Source organism: Rhinopithecus bieti, unplaced genomic scaffold (assembly GCF_001698545.2).
Source record: "Rhinopithecus bieti isolate Rb0 unplaced genomic scaffold, ASM169854v2 scaffold_47707, whole genome shotgun sequence".
Classification (NCBI taxonomy): domain Eukaryota; kingdom Metazoa; phylum Chordata; class Mammalia; order Primates; family Cercopithecidae; genus Rhinopithecus; species Rhinopithecus bieti.
This window is the reverse complement of record NW_016819117.1, coordinates 799,298-810,592: the sequence shown is the minus strand read 5'-3', so window position 1 is coordinate 810,592 and position 11,295 is coordinate 799,298. Positions and strand designations below refer to the sequence as shown.

General features: G+C 55.8%; 2 protein-coding genes across 3 annotated transcripts in view; one reads left to right on the top strand and one right to left on the bottom strand.

The window, feature by feature from the left end:
• The window catches only part of UNKL (unk like zinc finger), a gene marked incomplete at its 5' end in the record, with an annotated part of 53,069 nt that extends 47,109 nt beyond the window's left edge, over positions 1-5,960 (top strand). The window contains 3 exons of the mRNA XM_017858288.1: positions 1,276-1,586; positions 1,833-2,090; positions 2,801-5,960. Coding sequence (XP_017713777.1) covers positions 1,276-1,586; positions 1,833-2,090; positions 2,801-2,956 — 725 coding nt within the window. The remainder of the gene's footprint in view (positions 1-1,275; positions 1,587-1,832; positions 2,091-2,800) is intronic.
• The window catches only part of GNPTG (N-acetylglucosamine-1-phosphate transferase subunit gamma), a 12,479-nt gene continuing 5,363 nt past the window's right edge, over positions 4,180-11,295 (bottom strand). The window contains exons 4-12 of one of the 2 annotated variants that reach the window (XM_017858426.1): positions 7,326-7,380; positions 7,181-7,264; positions 7,004-7,097; positions 6,815-6,929; positions 6,625-6,707; positions 6,418-6,549; positions 6,249-6,330; positions 6,016-6,158; positions 4,180-5,765 (exon numbers count right to left, since the gene is read on the bottom strand). In XM_017858426.1, the coding sequence (XP_017713915.1) occupies positions 6,064-6,158; positions 6,249-6,330; positions 6,418-6,549; positions 6,625-6,707; positions 6,815-6,929; positions 7,004-7,097; positions 7,181-7,264; positions 7,326-7,380 (740 nt within the window). In that variant the 3' untranslated portion in view covers positions 4,180-5,765; positions 6,016-6,063. Of the gene's footprint in view, positions 5,766-5,814; positions 6,159-6,248; positions 6,331-6,417; positions 6,550-6,624; positions 6,708-6,814; positions 6,930-7,003; positions 7,098-7,180; positions 7,265-7,325; positions 7,381-11,295 lie in introns of those variants that run through there. The other variant, XM_017858425.1, reaches the window with a different exon arrangement.

Sequence of the window (11,295 nt, the reverse complement as noted above, 5' to 3'; positions counted from 1 at the left end):
AAAAATACAAAATTAGCTGGGCGTGGTGACTTGCGCCTGTAATCCCAGCTACTCAGGAGGCTGAGGCAGGAGAATCGCTTGAACCTGAGAGGCGGAGGTTGCGGTGAGCCGAGACTGTGTTGTTACACTCCAGCGTGGGCAGTAAGAGTGAAACTGTCTCAAAAAAAAAAAAAAAAAAAAAAAAAAGGCCGGGCGCGGTGGCTCACGCCTGGAATCCCAGCACTTTGGGAGGCCGAGGAGGGCAGATCAGGAGGTCAGGAGATCGAGACCATCCTGGCTAACATGGTGAAACCCCGTCTCTACTAAAAATACAAAAATTAGCTGGGCGTGGTTGCGGGCGCCTGTAGTCCCAGCTGCCCGGGAGGATGAGGCAGGAGAATTGCTTGAACCCAGGAGTCGGAGGTTGCAGTGAGCCATTGCACCCCAGCCTGGTGTTAGAGGGAGACTCCACCTCAAAAAACAAAAACAAAAAAAAAACACTTTGGGCCAACATGGTGGCTCAGGCCTGTAATCCCAGCACTTTGGGAGGCTGAGGTGGGTGGATCACTTGAGGCCAGGGGTTCAAGAGAAGCCTAGGCACCATAGTGAGATTCCTGACTCTACAAAAATTACAAAATTTTAAAAGTTTTTTTTTAAGACAAAGTCTCACTGTGTTGCCCAGGCTCCAGCAATCTTGGCTCACCGCACCCTCCGCCTTCCAGGTTAAAATGATTCTCCTGCCTCAGCCTCCCGAGTAGCTGGGATCACAGGCTGCTGCTACCATACCCGTCTAATTTTTGTGTTTTCAGTAGAGATGGGGTTTCACCATGTTGGGCAGGCTGGTCTCAAACTCCTGACCTCAAGTGATCTGCCCGCCTCGGCCTCCCAAAGTGCTGGGATGACAGTCCTGTTTTTTTTTTTTTAGTAACATTTAAAGTATCTCAGTCATAGTCTCTAAAGCTGCATACACACTGGCAGATGTCACCGTGCGAACACAGCTCTTTGGGGTCTTTGAGAGTCTGTGTGAGGCGTTCCTGGGAGTGGAGTCTGAGAACCACTGCCCCTTCCACCTCATGATGTGGTCCCAGGAACCCAAATTTAATTTCTCTGTTCAGACTCCTCAGGTGGCCAGGAAGGCATAGGTCTGGTGGGGAGACCGGCCGGGGCAGGTGTCACTGTCAGTGCCTCAGCCAGCCCCACTTGGTCCCCAGCGCCTCTTCCTGAGGCTGGTGGGGTCCAGGAGTGGGGCAAGGGGCAGGCAGGACAAAGGGCAAGACCCCTGCCATCAGGGTGGGTGAGCCCCGGAGGGTGCCCACGTGGCGGCCGGGCCAGGGCATAGCACCCACCAGTCACCAGGCCGTGAGCACAGCTGGGCTGGGCCATCATCGGCCCTTTCACACTCAGGTTTGAACGGTGTCCCCGGGAGCATCTGGGACTTTGTTTCCGGCAGCTTCTCCCCCAGCCCCACCCCTATCCTGAGCGCCGGCCCCCCATCCTCTTCGGGTTCCAGTCCAAATGGGGCTGAGCTGGCCCGGGTCAGACGGCAGCTGGACGAGGCCAAGAGGAAGATCCGGCAGTGGGAGGAGTCCTGGCAGCAGGTGAAACAGGTGAGCATGTGGAGGCCAGACAGGTGAGGGGGAGGGAGGGCCACCTGGGACTCAGGTGAGTGTTTGGTGGGGGGTGAGATAGGTGAGGGCGGGCCGCAGGGGACTCAGGTGAGCGGGCCACAGGTGATGGGGGAGGGGAGGGAGGATCGCAGGTGACACAGGCAGTGGGGTCTGCAGGTGGCATAGGTGAAGTGGGAGGGGCTGAGATGGGCTCTGGCTGCCCCCTGCACGGGCCCTGGGTTTCAGGTCTGCGATGCCTGGCAGCGAGAGGCGCAGGAGGCCAAGGAACGTGCCCGCGTGGCCGATTGTGACCGGCAGCTGGCGCTGCAGAAGAAGGAGGAGGTGGAGGCGCAGGTGAAGCAGCTGCAGGAGGAGCTGGAGGGCCTGGGCGTAGCCTCCACACTGCGGGGGCTGCGGTGCTGCGGGGACATAGGCACCATTCCCCTGCCTAAGCTGCACTCGCTGCAGAGTCAGCTGCGCCTGGACCTGGAGGCCGTGGACGGCGTGAGTCCTGCTCGGGGCAGGGTGATGGGCTAGCCTGCCTGCAGGGCTGCTGTCCCTGTCTGGGGAGGGCCCTGGCTGGTGTGGTGTTCCCTCCCTTCCCTGCCCCCTCGGGTCTGCTCCGGGCCTGGGGAGGAGGGGACGGTGCCCCGTGCCAGCACAGACCCCCTGCGACCTCCCTGCCTGTCTCCCTGGGAGCCGCCTCTCCTGTCAGGCTGGCCCTTGCCCTTTCACCCCTCTCACCAGTGAATGCCAGGCTGCACCCTCCACAGGGAAGGTGGCCCCATCCCTCCTTGTTCTCAGCTGCAGCCCTCACACATGCTCCCTCCACTTCACCATGTCTCTCCTCACCTCGCCTGTTAAGGGTGGACTCTTGGCCTAACTGCTCTGGGCCAGTGTGTCCTGCGTAGCCCACATCCTGGGCACCCAGCCGCCAGGGCCCTCAGGGACCTGGCCTGTCCGGCCACTGCCGTGTCTGTGGTGGCCTCAGGGGGCCGTCCTCTGCCCAGGGCTTGAGACAGAGCATTCCCGCCACCCCACAGCTGCCTTCTCCCTGAGGTGGCCCTGGCTGGGGACATCTCCCTGACCCTGTCTCTGTAGCTGGTGGCCGGGTGGCCTAAGATGCCGAGTCCTGCCCAGAAGGCCCTGTGGCTCCCCAGCTGGTCCAGCCTGGGCAGGGGCCTCCTGACCCCATTACTGTTCTGGCCCTGCAGGTGATCTTCCAGCTCCACGCCAAGCAATGCGTGGCCTGCCGGGAGCGGGCCCACAGTGCCGTCCTGCGGCCGTGCCAGCACCGCGTCCTTTGTGAGCCGTGTGCGGCCGCCGCACCCGAGTGCCCCTACTGCAAGGGCCAGCCCCTGCGGTGGTGACCTCAGCGGGGACAGCCACCTCCTGCTGGGCACCCTGGCTCCAGTGCTCCTTGTGACCACAGACACATCGTCACTCATTTCTGGTGCCACCGCTGTGAGGACCGAGGCTGGGAGCCCCGCCTGCGCTCAGCCCGTTATCATGAGGCTGGGAGCCCCTGCCCGCGCTCGGCCGACAGCTTTCCTGTCACACGTTATCACCTATCTAGTCCTACCGACGGTTTCAAGGTATTTTCCTCAAAAACCTTAAAGGCAAACCTACAGAACCCGCCTGCCTTTCCTCGAGGGGCCTGGTGCCTCAGGGGTCCGCGTGGCGCTGTGATCACAGCAGTTTGTGGTCCTGACACTCCTGTGACTGGACCACTGAGAGCTGGGGTCTTTCAAAGCACTTTGTAAAGCGAGGAATTTAGAGGTTATAAATTGCTCTAAGCTGCTTTCTATGTTGTTTTTTAAATATGCGATAATATGAAGCTTTATATGTGTACTGTGAACTTAAATATTTCATATCAGTTTATTGTCAATTCATAGTATGCTGAATATATTAGATTTCATATTCTGAAACTAGTACTTATGAAATGAGCGTTTATCTAGTAGTAAGACCTAGGATTTTTACATTTTCCCATTAAGTGCAGATAGTATTTATAAGCAGAGTGATTATGGATTTAGATGTTTTTAACTTGATGGAAGGAGCTAGTTTTCCCGAGCCTGTGTGCGCACAAGGCACTGGGGTTGATATTCCAGCCTCGTGACGTGGGAGCAGGAGAGCTCCGTCCTGCATTTCTGTGATCCGTGGCCACTTTTCCTATGCGTCTGTGCCTTGTTAAACAAGTGAAGGAACATCACTGGTTTTGTTTTCTCCCTTGAACCTCTGAAAGACAGTTTGATACTAACGAAAAATGCAGCAGAAGGGATCAGATATCAGAGGTTTTAGAATTACTGTTTTAAGCAGCTGTCTTCTGGCCGGGCACGATGGCTCACGCCTGTGATCCCAGCACTTTTGGAGGCTGAGGCGGATGGATCACCTAAGGTCAGGAGATTGAGACTATCCTGGCTAACATGGTGAAACTCCGTCTCTACTAAAAATACAAAACTTAGCCGGGCGTCGTGGCAGGCGCCGGTAGTCCCAGCTACTCGGGGGGCTAAAGTAGGAGAATCGCTTGAACCCAGGAGGCAGAGGTTGCAGTGAGCCAGGATCACGCCACTGCACTCCAGCCTGGGTGACAGAGTGAGACTCTGGCTCAAAAAAAAAAAAAAAGCTGTCTTCTGATGACTTAGATCTGTCCTAGGCAATGGTGCTTTGTAGCTCCTTGGAGACATCGCTAGGCGTCCTGGCGGGTGTCAGGCAGTGACCTGGGAGAGTGGCTGGCTCCCCAGCACCTGTGGCCACCCCCGTCCTGCTCATGTGGGAGACGCTCGAGCCGTGGTGTGCGCCAGGGTGCCGGGTGTATGTGAGTCACCTGACCCGTACTGCCAGTTAGTATCGGGGCTCATCCATGTGGCCAGCAAGGTCACACCAGGACCCAGTCACAGCCTCTTAGTGGCCTGGAGCACACAGGGGAAGTAGCCCCCAAGGGGGGAGGTAGCCCCCAAGGTCCCGGCTCTGCTGTGGTCCCCTGGCCTGTCTGCCCCTGGAGCGACAGCATGGCTTCCAGCCGCAGCAGAAACGCGACTGAGAACGTGTTCCCGCGATGACCTGACCCTTCTGCTCAGGGCTGGGACTGTCCCTAGGAGTTGAGGAGCAGGAACAGGCGTCTGTGATTTATGGCGACCTGGCTCTCTGTGGGCCATGTGGGTTGTGAGGGCACAAGAGCAGGCAGTGGCATCAACGTGTTCCTCCCTGCCCGTCACTTTGCCAAAGACTTTTAATAGCATTTTTTAAAAGTGCAAAACGTCTAGGTAAATTTTTATCAGTGACCAAATTAGAATGTATTTAATATAGTAGGAGGTTTAAGAACTTTTTTAACGTAAGACAAACTGATAGCAACATTCTATCATTTTAAAGGAAGTGGATCCGTGACATTCTGCAGCTAGTCCACTACTCCAGGTAACTATCGACTTGGTTTTAGTGAATCTATTTTGTTTTTAATTATAGTGATGATTTATTAGCTCAGTATCTAGAAATTACGTATATTTTGTGCTACTGTCATCAATGTGTAAAATCCTGTTTTTATTATTTATGCACTTGGTTCCCATTTCGGGCCTCTGGTCTTTTCTGGGATGTGGTGTCTGCCCAGACGTCTCCTGGTTGTCGGGAGTAGCTGAGCGCTAGTCTGCCGGCTGCTCTGCTCTTTCTGGGAACAAGGTGGCGGCTGCCCCTGCAGGGCGTCTCCATGGCTCAGCTTCTGGGGTGGTGGAGCTGGGAGCCCCAGGGGTTGGAGGACGGCGGAGACACCTGCTCCCCCATATTAGTACTGGCTCTGAGGACAGGTGACCAGTGGGAAGACCAAAGAATGGCTGCCGGCACTGCCAGGATTGGAGATGGAGGCAAGACCCCGGGGCTGCCCGCCCTGGGGCCTTCCTCACCCGTCTCAGCGGCCAAGGCCTCAGGGATGGATCGAGGTGGCCGAGGCACACAGCAGTGGCTGGAAGGTGCCCCGTGGAGGCAGGCCCAGCAGCTCCCATCTGCGGCCATGGCTGGCACTGGGCATGGGAGCCGGGTGGTGGCCGGTTCTGTGTGGTGTTGCCTGTCGTCTGTAACTCTAGTGTTCAGCATTAGCCGTGAAAACAGTGATGTGTGTAACTGTGGTCAGCAGACCTTGTTCCGTGTGGATGCGTCACATGGATTAATTTCTGGAAGCCTCACTCTGTATGTCTGAGTAGATGAGAGTGTTGTTTGAGTGGAATTTTCTTAACCCGGAAGGTAGGATTTGTAATCATTTACTTGTAGTGAACTGTTTAAAGTTAACACTTGTTAAATTTTTTTACACTATAGCATTTATGCAATGGTTTACAGAATTCATGGAATTATTTTTATCAGTATGGGAATTAATTAAAACCTTGAATCTTTGTTTTGTCTGTTTCTCTAAGCACAAGCCTGGCCAGCTGGTCGCTGGGGATCCTACCAGCCAATCTGTAGGGTGCTTGTCCACCTCTGCCTTCCCACCATAGGGTCACAAACTCCCACGCAGTCCTGGGTCCCCCCGCAGCTGCTCTGCAGGCTTGGCTCTGGGTGTCTTGTGGCCCAAGTGCTCCAAGCTGGAAGTTTCTGCCAAAACACCAGGTGGCCGGTCCTCACCTGGACCCACAGGTGGTGGGTGCAGTGGTGGGCCTGGCCCTCTCCCCACAGGTGACTTACCTGTGGGCCTCATGTAGGGGATACCGTGCTGGCTGAGCAAACCTTTTAGCCTTCTAATCTCCTCCGACAGTTCTCTACGCGCCTACAACACGAAGGTCAAGGGAAAGGCCGGGGCGGGGGGCAGGGGGCGGGAGGCTACTGTGTGCTGCCACCTCCCACAGTACCGTACCTTTCTGCAGTTTTCCAGGGTCTCAAACCCCAAGCTGTCAGGACCTCCCTCCAGCTGGCTGGGTTCATTTTCTTCTGGGGCCTTTAAGTAGCCAGCATCCTCAAAAAGTGTCCGCAGCAACTTCTCATGGCCCTGAAGGTGGAGGATGCAGGGGCAGCACCCAGCTCCCAGCCGGGCCTACCGGGGCAACCCCGAGCGTACGCTTACCTGGGCGGTGATCAGCTTGTCGGCCAGGTCCTGCTCCACCTGGTCCCACCGCCGCTGCAGGGCCTCTGGCAGGGTCGGGTACACTGAGGACCCCAGAGAAGCCAGACTCAGCTGTGCCCCATGTCCCAACTCTGGCAGGGCTGCGTGCATGGCCGACCCCACCGGCCCCCACTGCGTCCCGCACTCCTACCTAGCAAGGCGTGGGGGTGACAGACGAGGGGGGTCTCGAACGTCAGTGCATAGACACAGGTGCTTGGCTCGGACACGTGGGCCAGCCGGTTGCTTTTTCCACACGCCAGCTCCACCTGGGGAGGGAACGCCGGTGGGTGTGTTGCAGAGGCTGGGGCCCCTCTTCCCAGGCTCCCGTCTGAGGCCCCACCTTGCTCTGCCGACTCCGGGAACGGCAGGCATCACCATCCCTCATCCACATGCCCATGAAGGTGTTGTTGGCGATCTCCCACTCGTGCCAGATGCTGCGGGGACACGGGCACGGCCCGTGAGGCCAGGCGGGGGAGCCGCGCTGCTGCTTTGGGATCCCTGGCCCGGCCCCGCTCACCCGAGGACCCCGCTGTAGGCGTTCCAGCGGAAGGTCTGCTCGTGCTGGGTCACGTTGTGGAATGGGCAGAACTCGTACTTGTACCTGGGGACACAGGTGGCATGAGGGGGGTCCCCAGGCTGCACCCCAGCCCCCCCGCACTCACGTGGACTCCACCAGGCTGAAGCACTTGCCCGAGAGTCGGAAGAGATGCGCCGGCCCTGAAAGAGACTCACACTGATCCCCAGGCTCCGTGCACAGAACCTGTTTGCAAAGACTGGCAGAGTCTGTTTTCAAAAGACCAGTTTTTAACAAAAAGCACAACATATTCAAAGAAACAGGAAAACAGGTCCCATTCAATGGAAGAAACTGACAAAACCAAGAATTCTAACAGCCCTTTAAAAATCAGAGTTAAGGCTTGGTATCGTGGCTCACACCTGTCATCTCAGCACTTTGGGAGGCCAGGGCGGGAAGATCGCTTGAGACCAGGAGTACAAGACCAGTATGGGCAACACTGCGGGACCCCCGTGTCTACACAAAAAACACACACAAAAAACTAGCTGGGTGTGGTGGTGTGTACCTGTAGTCCCACCTACTTGGGAGGCTGAGGCAGGAGAATTGCTTGAACCTGGGAAGCGGAGGTTGCAGTGAGCTGAGATCGCACCACTGCACTCCAGCCTGCATGACAGAGCAAGGCCCTGTCTCCAAAAAAAAAAAAAGGCATTCCCAGATAAAAGCTTCAGGAGTTGGCTACCTGCAGGCCCATGTGCCCTGCGGGGAAGTGAGTAGACAGACAGCAGCTGAGCTGGAGGGAGACAGAGGGCCCTAGTACAGGGGTAAATTAAATGCCAGTTACCTTTCTAGCTGGGGTCTGTATGTCTACAGAACTTAAACCAGTGGTCCCCCATGTTTCTGGCAGCAGGGACTGGTTTCATGGAAGGCAGGTTTCTGTCAGCCGGGGGTGGGGATGGGGGGTTTTGGGACGGAACTTCCACCTCGCCTCATCAGGCAACGGGTTCTTTTTTTTCTTTTTGAGACACAGTCTCATTCTGTCACCCAAGCTAAAGTGCAATGGCACGATCTCGGCTCACTGCAACCTCTGCCTCCTGGGTTCCAGTGATTCCCCTGCCTCAGCCTCCCGAGTAGCTGGGATCCCAGGCACGCACCACCACACCCGGCTAATTTTTGTATTTTCAGCAAAGATGGGGTTTCACTATGTTGGCCAGGCTGGTCTGGAACTCCGGACCTCCAGATCCGTCCACCTTGGCCTCCCAAGTGCTGGGATTGCAGGCGTGAGCCACTGCACCCCGCCTGAAAGACTAACTTTTAAAGACATAAACAGGGCCGGGCGCGGTGGCTCAAGCCTGTAATCCCAGCACTTTGGGAGGCCGAGCGTGGGTGGATCCGAGGTCCAGGAGATCGAGACCATCCTGGCTAGCACGCTGACAACCCCCGTCTCGTACTAACAAATATCAAAAACGTAGCCGGGCGACGAGGCGGGGGCCTGTAGTCCCAGCTCCTCGGGAGGCTTAGACAGGAGAATGGCGTAAACCGCGGGAAGGCCGGAGCTTGCAGTGAGCTGAGATCCGGCCACTGCAGTCCAGCCCTGGGTGACGGAGCGAGACTCCGTCTCAAAAAAAAAAAAAAAAAAAAAAAGACATAAACAGGTTGAAAGTGAAGGTATGGAAGAGCGTTCATGTGAACAGCCAAAAGAGGTGGAGCGGCTGGAACTACAGGAGACAAGTATGTTCTATATCGACACAAGGGTCCATGTGCCAAGACACCACAATTATCCATGTACAAACAGTGCCACCCACTACATAAGGCTGACAGGAGACATCCATGCCCTTTATTTATTTATTTTGAGATGGTGTCTAGTCTTGTCACCAGGCTGGAGTGCAATGGCACGATCTTGGCTCCCTGCAACCTCCACCTCTGGGTTCAACCGATTTTCCCGCCTCAACCTCCCCAGTAGCTAGGATTACAGGTGCCCGCCACCACGGCTGGCTAATTTTTGTATTTTTGTACAGACAGGGTTTCTCCATGTTGGCCAGGCTTGTCTTGAACTCCTGACCTCAGGTGATCCACCTGCCTCAGCCTCCTAAAGTGCTGGGATTACAGGCGTGAGCCCCCACGCCCGCCCTGATGGATTTAATATTCTTAAGATGACTACCACGCATAGTGATCTGCAGATTCAATGGAACCCCATCCAAATCCCAATGACATGTTTTGCAGAAATAGAAAACACATAGGGAGTCTCAGAGGACCCCCAAATCATCGAACGGTCTTGAAAAAGAACAGAGTTGAAAGACTCATACATACTGATTCCAAAAATTACTTCAAAGCGGTCATGATCAAAACAGTGTGATACTAGCATAAAGACCAGAGTAGAGGCAGGGCGCGGTGCCTCACGCCTGTAATCCCAGCGCTTTGGGAGGCCAAGGCAGGCAGATCACGAGGTCAGGAGATCGAGACTATCCTGGCCAACATGGTGAAACCTGGTCTCTAATAAAATACAAAAAATTAGCTGAGCGTGATGGCAAACGCCTACAGTCCCAGCTACTCAGGAGGCTGACTTAGGAGAATTGCTTGAGGCTGGGAGGTGGAGAGGTTGCCATGAGCTGAGATTGTGCTACTGCACTCCAGCCTGGGCTACAGTTAGACTCTGTATGGAAAAAACAAGACAAAAAACCATCAAGGGAGTGAAAAGATAACCCATGGAATGGGAGAAAATAAACAGTGGCAAATCATACACGTGAGGGATTCATATCCAGCATATATAAAGAACCACAGCCCTACAATAAACCCAGTTTAAAAACTGGCAAAGCAGCCTGTCATCCCAGCACTCTGGGAGGCCGAGGCGGGCGGATCACCTGAGGTCAGGAGTTTGAGATCAGCCTGGTCAACATGGAGAAACCCTGTCTCTACTAAATAAAAATTAGCCAGGTGTGGTGGTGCACGCCTGTAATCCTAGCTACTTGAGAGGCTTGAGGCAGGAGAATTGCTTGAGCCTGGGAGGCGGAGGTTTCAGTGAGCCAAGGTTGCACCACTGCACTCCAGCCTGGGCGACAGAGCGAGACTCCATCTCAAAAAAAAAAAAAAAAGTTCACAGCAGCCTATTCCCAGCCAGGGGCCGGAAGCCACCGCCGTGTCCAGACGACGGGTAAACACATGGTCTGTCCTTGCCTGGGACAGTCCTCAGCCGTAACAACGAAGGAGGCACTGAGAGCCTCCAGCCTGGGGGACCCTGGGGACACTGTGCCAAGAGGAGTCAGTCAGACACAGAAGGTCGTGCGCAGTTACGGGTCATCTGTGTGGCGTCTCTGCAACAGCCAAGTTCGGAGACAGCAGAATGGTGGGTGCCGGGGCTGGGGGAGCCAGGGTTTGAAGGGGACAGAGCAAGTTGTGGAGACGATGGTGCTGACGGTTGCAGGGCAGTGGAACCAGCCCCTGGGGGAAGAGGGAAGGTGTGCAGCGTCCCGACCCTCCAGCCAGGCCGGCCACAGGCAGTGCTAGAGCGAGGGCGTGTACAAATCAAGGCCAGTGGCAACTTGTCAGTAAAAGACGCCACAGCAGCCACCCCGTTCTTCAGGCACGCTGGGGAGTCGGGACCTGGCTGGGTATGCACCTGTCACAGCACCCACCGAGACTGTCAGTCACGAGGCCATCCTCTGGGCTGTGGGCAAGGCTGGGGCGTGGGCCGTGGAGGCGGGGAGGAGACCTGGCCCCGGCTCCTGTCGGGCCTGCGCTGCAGCAGCAAGTGCACTGTTTAGAAGAGGATGCCTCAGTTAGACTGACGTTTTAAACTCTGCAGTTTTACTGTATTAATAAAGTCAAGGCCGGGTGCAGTGGCTCACACCTGTAATCCCAGCACTTTGGGAGGCCGAGGCGGGCAGATCATGAGGTCAGGAGATCGAGACCGTCCTGGATAACACAGTGAAACCCCATCTCTACTAAAAACACACAAAAAAATTAGCCAGGCATGGTGGCGGGCGCCTGCAGTCCCAACTACTCGGGAGGCTGAGGCAGGAGAATGGTGTGAACCTGGGAGGCGGAGCTTGCAGTGAGCCGAGATTGCGCCACTGCACTCCAGCCTGGGCAACAGAGCAAGACTCTGTCTCAAAAATAATAATAAT